The sequence below is a fragment of the Aspergillus versicolor genome (assembly GCF_001890125.1).
Source record: "Aspergillus versicolor CBS 583.65 unplaced genomic scaffold ASPVEscaffold_3, whole genome shotgun sequence".
Lineage (NCBI taxonomy): Eukaryota > Fungi > Ascomycota > Eurotiomycetes > Eurotiales > Aspergillaceae > Aspergillus > Aspergillus versicolor.
This window is the reverse complement of record NW_024467526.1, coordinates 1,402,379-1,415,150: the sequence shown is the minus strand read 5'-3', so window position 1 is coordinate 1,415,150 and position 12,772 is coordinate 1,402,379. Positions and strand designations below refer to the sequence as shown.

The following is a 12,772-nucleotide window of genomic DNA, read 5'->3' as shown; positions in this document are numbered from 1 at the left end:
TATACCTCAGCAAACTCTATGTATCTAGTGTCCTCCAGCTTTCTGTCCCGTCCATCAAAGATAAACAAGAATTGAATATTTGGGTTAACCGCTCTTGTCGTGCTTAAACTAAGTAGAAAGCATTTCCACAAGATTCTATCCTTTTCAAAAGCCAGAGACTGGAAAAGGTGAGGGTTTACTCTAAAGTATACAGAGGGACGAGCTGTTCAGGTTAGATCACAAGATAATATGGTAAGCGCTGAAGGCACATGGTTAATATAAATCACGACATCCAAAACCGGTCAATAAAAAACACAGATTTTCTCAAATGTAATAATTATAATAATACAATCCTATATATAGGCGTGCCGGTCTTTATTATACGTACATGCTCTCAAGTCTAACATGCAGGAGGTCATTATATCCAGGGTATCGAGTTATAAACGTCGCTGGGCAGGAAGGAGAAACTGTGTAAAACAGACAAGAAAAAGAAACAGCAAATACCAAAACAAGTCGGTCGCCCGTTAGTTATCAATAAAAAAAATGAACACGGTAAATATCGAGATTAAAAAAAAAAAAGAAAAGTATTTAAAAAGCATAACGCATTCGTCTCGTAGCCTCAACGGCAATAATGGCACTCACGGCACCAATAAAAAGACAAATCGAGATAGCGTTCGGCCCGCTCTTGTCGAGGTCCATCCAGGTGGAGTCTGAGTCCGAGTCGTCGCGCTTTGTGCTCCCGGGCTCAAGAATGCTGAAGACAATCCAGCTGATGAAGGTGCCCATGAATTGGGGTAAAGTTGTGTATACGTTCAACACACCAAGGTAAATGCCGGCTAACTCGCCTGTTGAGGGCAGATTTGAGAAGCCGTCTTCGGTGTCGCTGTCGCTGTCTGGATCGTGGTGGTTGAGGCGGAGGACGTCCATTTCCGAGGCATTTGCGCTGGAGTCGCCGTAGGCGCCTGAGCCTACGGTAGAGGATGTGATCATTGTTACGCCGGAGAGGCGGGATGCTTGCGTGGGGTCCATTGCGAGGCGGTTGATTTCAACCCCCATGAATGCGAAGGGGGCCCAGCAGCTCACGGCCCATGGGATGCCGCAGACGGCGACGAGGAAGGTCGCGAAAGCTCGCGAGCGGGCAAAAGGTGCGAAAATCATCGTCGCGGCGAACATAACATGGGAGATAAGCCATGTTGTTTGTAAATCAGGGCGTATTCGGGTGATTCTCTTGAGTAAGGCAGCAACACCCGGAGGGGGTCGCGGGGTGAATTTCGGTCGTTTGCTGTCTGGTGGCTGGACGCAGAATGGCAGGAGAACGGAGCTGATAAATGTGATAGACGAGAAGACTACCAGCGAGAGACTACCAACTCGTCCAACTTCTCCTAACATGTCTGCGGGTCGGTCTGCGTCCTTGGGGACTTCATACCGAAAGTAGGTTTCTCCAACCCATGTAGTACTGTAGAAGAGGAATGGAAACCAACCTAGAGTAAACATGTTAGTGTCTAGCCTTAGATGGGTTGACTGGCTCAAATACCGATCCAGGCCCAAAACTGTGCCCAACAAATAGCTTGGATACGTGGGGGTAAATCCATGGTTGTCTTGAACAGTTGAGAGAGAACTTGGAAAGCACCGGCTTTCCCATCAGAATCCCTGATGGTACCCATATTAGCATGCACACCTGCGAGATGTCTGTGGATATCTCACCTCGCTGTCACCAAAATTCTCTCCTTCACGGAGTAGGATGTAACAGACACTGCCGCCAGGAGAGCCATCGCAGCAATTACGGTCATCTGCTTGAATTGGGTATCGCCAAATGCAGTCCCAAAAATGCTGACTATGTCAAGAGACCCAATGACATACCCAATTAGCTGACCAACAGCCGACATCCTAGTAGCTTCAAGGTTTTAGCATAAATATTTAAACATACAGAGCAGGCTTTCAACGTACCCCATGCCGACCCAGCTTGTTGCGAAGGAATAGGTAATGTATCGACGATTAAACTTCGAGCACAAGCTTGAACTAGGTGGGATTAGAATAACAAATATTGTAACTCGTCGTTCGGAGTACCTACCGACGTTAATGGCGAAATCCACGGCATAAATGCTGAGCACAGCGAGAGCAATTGTAGCCCGCGAGGCCTGCGAAAAGCAGCAAAAATTAGCCATCTGATGAAATCTGACCTCAGCCATCTAGCCGTACCTTATCCGCATCCTTAATAAAGACGCTGACGATCTCCGTCGTCCATCCCAAGATCAATAGGCACACCGTGACAATAATAGAACCACCGATCATGAACGGCCTTCGTCTTCCCCATTTCGACCGAGACCGATCCGCAATGACACCGATGAGAGGTTGCATAACCAAGCCGGAGAGAGGTCCGGCAATCCAGACAAGCGAAGTTCGCGATTTGGTCAAGCCTAATTGGAGGAGGTACGGGGTGCAGTCTATCGCGGAGGAAGTGAGTGGTTAGAGGAATGCTCGAAGGGAGAGTGCTCGTCAATTGTCGGCTTACAGGTCATCTCAATGCCCCAGGTAAATCTATCGCGAACGGGAAGTCAGTACATCCTTGGTTCAATTGAGCACCTCGGTGAGAGGGGCAGCAGGTACACATACTGTAGTCCCAACAAGCTGGTGGTCAACAGCGCCATCCGCATCGACTCCGTCCGTCCCTTGATTGAGGGTGATCCCACCCATCTTGCAGCTTGTGGCATGGTTCGTATGGCCGTCCTCAACCTTCCATGAGATCGCAGGGTTCACTTTGTCGCGTGCCTACGATGAGGCTGGGTGGGAAAAAAAAGCGGTGCGTGAGAGGCTTCCAACCCCGTTGTCGCTGGGCTTCGTAATCAGGAGACAAAGACGTCAGCGCTGCGGTAGGGTTGCTCAATGGAATTCCGGGGAATTTCGTATGAACGGCTGTCGCACGATTGGGAAGCTTTAAAGGGGATAAAAATAGCGATTAAGAATGTGGATAGGATTCAAGGTGCGCACGGTCGTTTCGGGGAAATTGCGAATCCAGGGGCGCGGTATACTAAACGGCGTCGTCTTTTGGTTGGGGGGGACAGCGGGCTCGTAGAAGTAAGTGAAGAGACTCGAGAAGTGAGAAGGAATGAGTGAATAAAAGGAATTGAGGCAGACAGGCCGGAGAAAGGTGATCCGCCGAGTTGTTGATGGTGTTGGCTGCATGCGGGCCGACTCACTATTTTTCCCGTTCTGGCCTCGACGGAGTCGACTGTCAGGGTGCCAGACCCACCGCAATCAACAGCCTGAGCCTCACCACTTCACCAGTCACAACCTGGTCTAGCCTGCTGTTACGATCTTAGTTTCAACTTAGTCTTACACTGTGTCGGATTTGTCGCGTATGTCTAGCTTTATATTTCAGGCCTCTCGCTAACAACTGCCCAACCCCACCCCGTCATGCCATCTTTAGGATAGTTATCAGTCGTGTTAACATTAAATTCTCATTTTCCATTTAAAAAAAGATATAGACGCCGTAAACCCAGACGCTCTTGTCCTTGTGAATCCGTACTTCTTTTATATTTACTACACCTAAAGCCTGTTAGGCGTGGTGTGCGTCAGCGGCCACTGGTAGCCCGCAGCGTCGCTGAATTTATAACCAAAGGAGGCAGTGAAGTCGTCGAGAACGGAGGGACCCCGGGAGCCTAGAAGCGTCTGTTAGCCAACCGACCCACAAGTAGAGAATTCGTCCGCTTGGTGCTTACCATAGGGGTACTCCATAGGGATGATCTCCTTGTTGTCATCAAGGTAGTGGAGCAGGGGAGTGAACATCTTCCAGCTAGCGTCAAGCTCATCGTCACGGACGAAGTTCGAGTGGTCACCCTTGAGAGCATCCAAGATCAAAGACTCATAGGCTTCGGGAATCTTGAGGTCGGAGAAGCGGCGGCGGTAGGTGAGATCCAGCTCAGTGACCACGGTCTGCATGGAAAGTCCGGGAAGCTTCGAGTTCATCTTGATGTAAACTGACTCGTTGGGTTGGACTCGGATAACCAGCTCGTTACGAGGGATGTCCTTGAAGATTCCGGAAGTCACATCACGGAACTGAATGCGGATTTCGGTCTTCTGCTCATTCAAGGCTAGAAAGGGGTCAGTACGCAGCACACATCGAACTAGACTATTGCACCTCCATACCTTTACCGGCCTTCATGATGAAGGGAACGCCATCCCATCTCTCGTTCTTAATGAACGCGACAAGGGCGCAGAATGTGGGACAGCGAGAGTCCTGGGGCACGGTATCATCCTCCTTGTATGCAGGCTTGCTACCATCCAGCGATCTTCCGTACTGGCCGATGATGACGTTCTTTGGCTCAATGGGGTCCATTGCGCGCAGGACTCGCACCTATAACATTAATTAGCCACGCCTGTGGAACATCATATTTAATAAGCAACCTACCTTCTCGTCACGGATATCCTCAGCAGAGAAAGAGATAGGACGCTCCATGGCAAGCAGAGTCAAAACTTGCAAAAGGTCTGAAGGAACTACATCAGTACCCGCACCAATAAAAGGCCGCTTCAAAACATACGGTTCTGCATAACGTCACGGATGATGCCAAATTCATCGAAGTAGCCACCACGTCCTTCCGTGCCGAAGGGCTCCTTGAATGTGATCTATACCAAGAATTGATGTCTCAGAATCTCGTTTTTCAGTTAAAGGGCCAGACTTCCAAACTTACCTGAACGTTGTCGATGTGGTGGCGGTTCCAGGTGGCATTAAAGAACTCGTTACCAAATCGCATGATAAGGATGTTCTTGACCATCTCCTTTCCAAGGTAGTGGTCGATACGGAAAATTTCCTCTTCCTTCCAGTTGGGGTCGAGAGCTTTCTGGAGATCGCGAGAGCTCTGGAGGTCCTTGCCAAAGGGTTTCTCGACCTATAAAGCGAGGCAAACCGATTAGTATCTTTTTCTCGATTTGCGCCAATCGGAGTGGCAAACAAAACTAACAATAATACGAGCAACGCCGTTCTTGGGGTAGCAGTTGCGCTTTAATTGCTCTGAAACTGTCGTGAAAACACTAGGAGGAAGTGCCATGTAGAAGACTCGGTTTTGTTCCTTCTGCTCTTTCTCGACGTCTTCAAGATGCTTGTTGAGGTTAATGAAGGACTCATCCTGGTCGTATTGACCGCTGATATATGTGCAGAGTTCGCAGAACGCAGTCAACTGTTCTTCGATTTCCTTTGTTGGGGTCTTGATGTATGAGCGCACGCGTTTAAGATATTCTTCGTGGTCCATCTTCGTCCGGGCATATCCAACGATCTTAATTCCCTTGGGAAGGAACTTGTTGCGGAACTAGAAAACGATGGTTAATTGGATGACATCAAAATAGATATCGGCGATCAGCATGAACATACGAGGCCAAAAAGAGCTGGGAACTGTCGCAAAAGTCAGTTCTATCTTCGAAAAAAACGCTGAGAAATCGAGACACGGGTTACGAACAGTCTTCTTCTTCGCAAGATCTCCGGATGCACCTAGTACCACAATAACGGTGTCATCTTTAAGCTCGACAGTGCTGCGTAGAGGATCCATGTTAGCAGCGACGCAGGCAGGGGTCTGAAGACCAGGTTATTGGTGGGATGTCGATCGAAAACGCTGGGGCGTGATTGGGAAAGCGTGGAAGCGGGGAAAAGTCCAAAGGGAAATCAATTAAGCCCTCAATTGACTCTAGGAATTAAGATGAAATGCAGAGAGCGAGTAACTTGGGAAGTGCTGGAGGAGACTCTTTTTTGGAGAGGGCGGAAAGTCAAGGTGAACTGGGGCGGCGGGCTGGGAGGCACGGAGGGGCAGTGATGTAATGCTAGCGGTAATACTCACCCATTCTGGTGCTCCTCGGTGTGGGCTATCGTGGCGGACATCTTCTCGGTGGTGGGAGTGTATTCGGTTTGACACCAGCTTTCAAAATTCAGGGGGAATAGGGATGGTTCGCTCTCCAGGAGGGAAAATAGTATCGAGGGGAGGTGGCGTCCAGGAAAGGGGATGAAAAGAGGTTTTGTTGGAAAATTCCCCTGCTGTCAGGCCCGGCGGAGCAGCTGTACTTTTTAAACACCGTGAGAGGGCTTCTGCGAGCTACGGAGTTGCGGCGGCTGCTTAATTGCTTGCTTGCTAAGAATAATTATGGGCTCTTTGTGACTCTCAGTCTTTTCAGGTGGGGCGCGAGTGGCCGGGCTGCTGTCTTCCACTATGATGATTATGAATGTTCCTCGACATGGTGATGCCGAAGCTCCCGTAGCCGTCATCCTTTCCTTCACTCACCCCCATTCCTTTTCACTCTTGTCTGTTGAGGAGGCTGCAGACGATCGCCCATTATTTCGTTGATTATCCTAACTCCATTGAGATGGTTGTGAGGCCGGATCTGGGCCATCTGCATGGTGGTATCTTTACGGATGACTCTGCTTGCGGCGATGACAGTGGGTTTATATCATAGCTCCATCCAGGTCTCCATTCTCTCCCAAAGAAGCACCATCATCGATTTTTTATTGTTGTTACCCCTCAACAGCTACATGCTCACTGAGGAAACTTGTATTCTCCGATGTCGTCCTATTTCCGGTATACTCTCCATTACTTTACCTTACAAATCGATTTATCCGAGCGCAGGAGCCAAGTCAAATCAATCTCAACCAAAGTAGCTGCTCCACCACAAGCCCTCATCCATGGACAGATGACCCTCTCCCCTTTCGCATCAACTCCGTCGAATAGTACGTGGTCTGGTGACCCCGCGCTCGCTCTTTCTTGCCGTCAGTCTTACCCTCTAGGCTAAGATCTGACAGGATACGACTCTTTATACATCCGAATAGGAAGCTAAAGCTGACTGCAGCACCAACCTCCTTCCCCTCTTTAGCACGGTGCAATATCAGCGCACAATCGTCCAACGCCTACATAAGGACAGAATCGTGTTCATGGCAACGGCCCAATATGTTTAGCATTAAAGGGTACTTTGAGAGTATCGGAATGTCTCCATGGAGCATCTCCCCAGCTTGATACCATGGCTGTTACGATACCGCCGGCTTCTTGCTACTCCATGCTATAAGTATTGCACTACCACCTCCATCAATTGGTTGACCACGTGTAAGCGACAAGCATGCCACATCCCCTCCATCATGGCCGGTGGAAGCAACTACCCGTTTCAATCACGTCGCTACACTACCTACCACTTGCTTCGAAGCCTCCTTGTTGAGGGGTTGGACATGCTTCATGGCACAGTGAAACGCCGGACTCCGAGACTTGAGTCAGTCGATAACTTGATAGGAGATAGAGCATTCAGCATATCCCAAGGATCCATTAACCGCTGGTCCTGCTCCGTGGAGATGGATCGGCAATTTGTCACGTAGAACGAACGATACGGATTCTATTTTCCCGTAAACTTATCCGTCGTGATCGACCGAGCGCATCACTTCGGGCCAGCTTCCTCCGGAGTTAAGAGCTGCAGAATTCCAGAATCATCAACAAGAGCTGTAAGCTTGAACTGAGGTTTCAAAAAGAAAGTCGCACACAGCGCCTGTACCTCCGTATATCGGCGCTTTCATCTTTTTTTCTTTTCTTTTTGCAGTGTAACAGAACACCCGCTACGGAGCCCGTACGCGACTTCCAGCAGATCTATAAGGATGCGCGCATGCTTCACCACTTCACGGGGAAAGAGAGAAGCATTCAGGGTCGGTTGCCGAGTCTATGTGGGGCAACTTTTCCGAATCTGTGCTTCGGTCTGATCCTCTTGATGTCCAGGTTGTTGGCGGTTGATAGCCTTGCCCTTGGAGTGTGGTTCAAAACTACGTTGCTGCTCCACTGTTGCCGCCAGGGCGGGAGGTCCGGAGTACAGATCGAAGTCCGCCATGTCAGTAAAGTTCATCCCAGAGACGCATTCCAGCTTCTCTTCCACGCAACGGCGGTCCAGCTTTATGGAGAACAGCCGAAAAAAACCTTATCAAGCTGCATGAAGACGGGACTTCGCTTACCGGGTTGAAGTGACCGGATACCGTAATTTTGCCAGCTGGGGAGTTCCCGGACTACAGAAGCCCGGCGGAAAATGGTGACATGGTGGGGTTCATGAAGCCACAATTCCAGAACACCGGCAGAGAAGCCTTAATTATCTCGGAGTATGGAAGAATAGATGTTGCGTGAATACCCCAAAAAGGACTAGGTTAAGTCGCCGCCAAAAATGGTTTAGGGTATTGGATCATGTGATACAAATCACGGGACTTCGGACAGCCCTGGGGCAACTGGAGTCACTCGCTAAGCGTCCCAAAAGGGGTTAGGGCGAGCCGCGCCGAACACACGGAATTGGCGGCCATTGTGCGTCTCAGAACTCCAACCGAAGCGACGACAACCACGACAACCCGGACGACTTTTGCGGGTCATTTTTGACAACCTCTCGACTTGTTTGTGTTGCCCGCTCAGAATAACCGTCATAATGCCTGCGGAACAAGGTCACAGACGTGAGTACGCCCTTTCGTGTTGGAGTTGTTGGTGGTCACGTTTTGGGAGAATTGGATAGGATGAAGATGGCAACTGCGCGGTGATCGGGGTCTCCCAGAAGAAGATGCTAACTTGTTTTCTGCCTATAGTCTACGTCAAGTAAGTTGCGCTCTTTTCATCGTGTCGCCGCGCCGAAACGGGATCTGGTCAGGAAGCTGCTTTCGAGTCGGAATCGTGGATGAGGCGTGGGATATATTTTCAGAGATGGGACAGATGGATTAATACGATTGTTCTTTTAGGGGACGTCACCTGAGCTACCAGCGCTCAAAGCGCGCTGTCAACCCCAACACAAGGTACTGATCCGAGAACTGAATATTTTGGAAAGAAGATGGGTTTCTGACAGTCATAACAGTCTGATCAAGATCGACGGTGTTGACAACACTGAGGGCGCAAAGTGAGTAGTTCCGGTTACATGATCAAATATATAGACCAAATGCTAAGACGGCAATAGCTTCTACCTGGGCAAGAAGGTCGCTTTCGTCTACCGGGCCAAGCGCGAGGTTCGGGGCTCCAACATCCGGGTGATCTGGGGCAAGGTCACCCGCCCTCACGGTACGTGATGAATCTCAGTGATGAGAATGCATTCCGGCATCGAAGCGATGGAGAGAATGATGTCCCTATGATGAGAGACTAGCAAACTGACAAACGATTTCAATAGGCAACTCCGGTGTTGTCCGCGCACAGTTCCGTCACAACCTCCCCGCCAAGTCCTTCGGTGCTACCGTCCGTGTTATGCTCTACCCCTCCAACATCTAAATGTCCCCGTTATTTTTCAGATATCCGCGGCACAACTCCGGAATCTTTGCACAGACAGTCAGGCAAGGAGTCGACGGGATGGGCCCAAGGTTGAGATGGAGTTAGTGGGTTGATAATGATCGTGGGAGAGGCAGGGCCGGTCAGCCCAACGAATCAAAAATAAAAAGATAAAATGGGATCTCTTGTCTACGTTACAACATGGTTACTGTTCCATCTTATAGACATTCAAACCGGCATACCTTGTTCTTGTCCAGGTGGCCGTGATATGTCTTAAACGGCATGGATGGCTACTCCAGTGTATTTGACGCTCATGAACACCCAATCCAGACCATTTCAACTAAGCCATTCCCTCAAATATGAGTTCACTTTGTTCCCGCCAAATTCGCCATTGTACCGGCATGTTTCGTGATCCCTCTGCGCGAAGAATATGCTTCCAGGCCAATCCCAACGCAGCCCACTCTGCCAGCCACTTAAGCCATGACTTGCTGTTTCCACCAACTTCCACACCTGTTACCTGCACCATATTACCCGTAGCATCCCCTACCGAAAACAGCCAAGAATGGAAGCAAACATGTGCGTAATATGGACAAAACGCCACTGAACAGTGATATCTAAACACTATTAATATCCGAAATTTATTCATGTCTTCCATTCGACTCAGCACAACAAGGCTAGAACTGTAGACGATGGAATACAAATCTCAGTAGGTAGATTGGCCAAGTTCTTAAGGCCATTTTTATGCCGGCATAGAATTAGCTGTAGTACATTCTGGTTTGTTCGGGATATGTAATGTAGGAGTCATGGACTGGACAGTATTGCGAGGTCAGGCAATCTCATTATTGTGCATTGACTGTGTTTATTCTTGTCGTCACGAATAAAGATATGCACAAAATGCTATCTTGGTATTAGTCTTTGGTCAGTTGTTCAGGTACGGTGTCTACAACCTACCAACTATTCATCCGCTACGGGTCTAATTAGGCTTAAAGGCTAGTCAAATCTGCTAGAATGTGTATTCAGCGTCTTGCTACAGCGAAGTACGTGATTGCATGGCTATCGGACAGTTAATCTTGAACCCAGAGTCCCGGCTCAAGTGCGCTTGCTTTCAGTGGTATAAGATGAGGCATAGTCTAGAAAGGGTACATGAATATTACGAAATCAGAGCATAAGCTGTATTATGTATAAAATGAGCGAGTGACGCTTTTCGCACTTTAAGACAACATATTTACGTTTAACACATGCTCGTCTGTTAGTATTGTTAGTACTCTGAGTACTCGTACAGGAGTTTAGGCTAGTAAACGTGCGATGTTGCTATTGAAATAGCACCCGCTCTATGCAGTCGCCTGATGGTGCGGTACATGCACGTTGTTTATTTTTGGTGCACCCTTTAACAATTTGTAAAGTCGGTTGAGATACTACTATAGTAGAAGACTCTATTGGGGTTGTCCGGGCTAGGAACTTCGTTACCGGAATCGGCGATAATGTCTCGATAACGAGACAGGATTAACATTGCGAAGGCGGGTATGCTTTGGTAATATATAAGTGAGATAATGAGTGGGCGCCAGAAGGCCCAAACTATATGAAAGTTGGATTTGGATAACACGATGAAGAATATATATATCTGTTCGTATATAGTAAATTAATTTCAACCACCGGATAAGGGTGCTAGATGTAAACAGAAGCTCTCAATGGCAAGATTAACACCACCTGATCGGCTGTTTAGATGGCTACAGAACCAGAGGAGTCTAAACATATTTCTGAGGACCGCTGTCAAGAGCGGCTAAGTAGCGAAGGGATCCACTTAAGAGCGCCCATGCTGTGTTGTATTCGAATCAGAGCAGCCGGATTAATACTTGCTGGTTCTTAGCCTTCAAGGCTACAAGCAGATCAATCCACAGATCTGGAGAAGATTCGACTCCTTGCATGGAATGCCGTGACGAGCGTGAGGCCATGAGTTAATGAGGATTAAGGTAAGCGCCATCCCCCACCGTCATGACCCACCGGGTACTGGAATGGAGATCGTCGCGATGTCAACGGTCAAGTGGAGGGACGTTGAGAATGTGGGTTGGGGTTGGAAGCCAAGAGACGCCCGAGAAGTAATGGAGATAAATAATTTGGGGAAAGAACAAGTAGAGAAAAACTTGGGAATTGACTTGGGAGACTGTGATCAACCTGTGTAGGGTTTGCAGCCGTCATCGTGAGGTCCATGAGCCGAAGATCAGCAACAGCAACCTCAGGCTAAGCTTCACGAGCAGCTGAGGCCGGCCGACAGCGAACGCATAATAGACCCGCTTTGCGAGTGATCTGGCAATGCAGTCGTGATGAAGGCCCAGAATGGCAATCTGGCAGCCATGAAGTGGCAAATGGCCAATTGGAATTCCGCGGACGAATCGCCCCTGCTCGTGTCGCCGCAGAGCGTGTCGAAGACCTGGTTTCCCTCGCCTGCCGTCCACTCGTGTCTGCTATTCTGGGCACTGGCGGCAGGATCCGGAAACAATCAGCAATAACGCAACCAGACCAAGCGAGGATTGGTTGTTGAGATGATAATTGGTGGTGGTTGCACAGTTGTCTCAACAGCGACCGCTAGTGCTCAGGTGCTCACACGCTGAAAAACAAGCGAACCTGATATTTGTGTAGGGCCCATATATCGAGTAATGCGTGGCGAACACTCGGACACAGACTCATGTTTTGGCTTCTGGTTGCCAGGTTGTAATCTGTATTTTGGTGCCTGGCACGCACGCGATGGCCGTCCCATGGAATTGCCTGAGCGGCTGCGGAGGGGGGTCGTAACCCGTTACCGAGACTGTTGTCAGAGAATTGAATGGATAGATTTGAAACCTGGGTCATATGAAAGAGAAAGAACGCAAGAGAAACCCGGAGAGGCGCTGATAGGAGAGGTTCTAACAGATCCAATCCATCCATGGCGGTGCTTGCGTGGCGGCACTCGTCAACTTCTTGTCCAGCGCAGTCAGTCAAAAGGCATTGTCCGTCCTCCTCTTCTTCCCCTCTCCCCGTCGGCTTCATCAGTGCCAGCAGCCTTTCATTCACCTTCGCTTTAATCGTGAACCGCTTCTTAACAGACCAGGTAATTAACCATTCTCGTCCAAGCAATAGCAATATCGGCCATCTCCATTGTCTGTGTTTCACCGTCGATCCCCAACCATCTTTTTTTTTGGGTCTCGTTGGCTGACGATCCGTTGCAGCGTCAATTCCCTGCCTCCACATTCCCACACGTTTCGTGCTGGCGCTGTCGCTCGCTCTCAACTATTTTTATCCAATCCAAACGTCATACCTCCCTCTGTAAAGATATCGTGCCTATACGGTGTACACTACTGAAGCCTGATAATCATAATCACGCAACCTTTTCCCGCCCGCGACCTTCGATATTCTCGCACTTTGCTCCCGCTAGTTGCCTTCTCTTGAAACGAGACAAAACGTGCATATCACGACTCCATCAAGGAACGCACAGATTCAATAGACTACATACACCTGGGCTAATCGTCGTTTCCATTCAACCCACTGTGCCTTGGCGGTTTCCACTCTCCGAATCGCCGCACTCC

The 12,772-nt window shown here is 49.1% G+C and overlaps 4 protein-coding genes across 4 annotated transcripts; 2 read left to right on the top strand and 2 right to left on the bottom strand.

The window, feature by feature from the left end:
- Positions 1-567: 567 nt before the first annotated feature.
- On the bottom strand, positions 568-2,690 carry ASPVEDRAFT_26844 (putative sucrose transporter; the record flags this gene model as incomplete). The annotated part of the gene is made up of 8 exons (XM_040809955.1): positions 568-1,460; positions 1,514-1,629; positions 1,684-1,873; positions 1,927-1,998; positions 2,051-2,117; positions 2,179-2,423; positions 2,492-2,517; positions 2,593-2,690. 8 exons carry the CDS (start codon positions 2,688-2,690, stop codon positions 568-570), a joined length of 1,707 nt encoding a protein of 568 aa, XP_040665851.1.
- An 835-nt stretch (positions 2,691-3,525) lies between these two features.
- Positions 3,526-5,519, bottom strand: ASPVEDRAFT_26843 (glucose-6-phosphate dehydrogenase; the record flags this gene model as incomplete). Its single annotated transcript, XM_040809954.1, has 9 exons — positions 3,526-3,638; positions 3,699-4,070; positions 4,126-4,333; positions 4,388-4,464; positions 4,518-4,602; positions 4,668-4,865; positions 4,938-5,282; positions 5,345-5,365; positions 5,430-5,519. The coding sequence occupies 9 exons, from the start codon at positions 5,517-5,519 to the stop codon at positions 3,526-3,528; spliced, it is 1,509 nt and encodes a 502-aa protein (XP_040665850.1).
- A 2,875-nt stretch (positions 5,520-8,394) lies between these two features.
- ASPVEDRAFT_26842 (60S ribosomal protein eL33) lies at positions 8,395-9,215 on the top strand (the record flags this gene model as incomplete). The annotated part of the gene is made up of 6 exons (XM_040809953.1): positions 8,395-8,419; positions 8,549-8,558; positions 8,699-8,752; positions 8,812-8,853; positions 8,911-9,011; positions 9,118-9,215. 6 exons carry the CDS (start codon positions 8,395-8,397, stop codon positions 9,213-9,215), a joined length of 330 nt encoding a protein of 109 aa, XP_040665849.1.
- A 2,428-nt stretch (positions 9,216-11,643) lies between these two features.
- On the top strand, positions 11,644-12,685 carry ASPVEDRAFT_543719 (uncharacterized protein). Its single transcript, XM_040814925.1, has 3 exons — positions 11,644-12,196; positions 12,298-12,346; positions 12,416-12,685. The coding sequence occupies exons 1-3, from the start codon at positions 11,867-11,869 to the stop codon at positions 12,514-12,516; spliced, it is 480 nt and encodes a 159-aa protein (XP_040665848.1). The 5' UTR covers positions 11,644-11,866; the 3' UTR covers positions 12,517-12,685.
- Positions 12,686-12,772: the final 87 nt, after the last annotated feature.

Coding starts and splice junctions, on each gene's coding strand:
- ASPVEDRAFT_543719 (XM_040814925.1), top strand. CDS start 11,867: ATGCGTGGCGAACACTCGGACACAGACTCATGTTTTGGCTTCTGGTTG. Junction 12,197..12,297: donor GCAGTCAGTCAAAAGGCATT/GTCCGTCCTCCT, acceptor TTAACAGACCAG/GTAATTAACCATTCTCGTCC. Junction 12,347..12,415: donor CAATATCGGCCATCTCCATT/GTCTGTGTTTCA, acceptor GATCCGTTGCAG/CGTCAATTCCCTGCCTCCAC.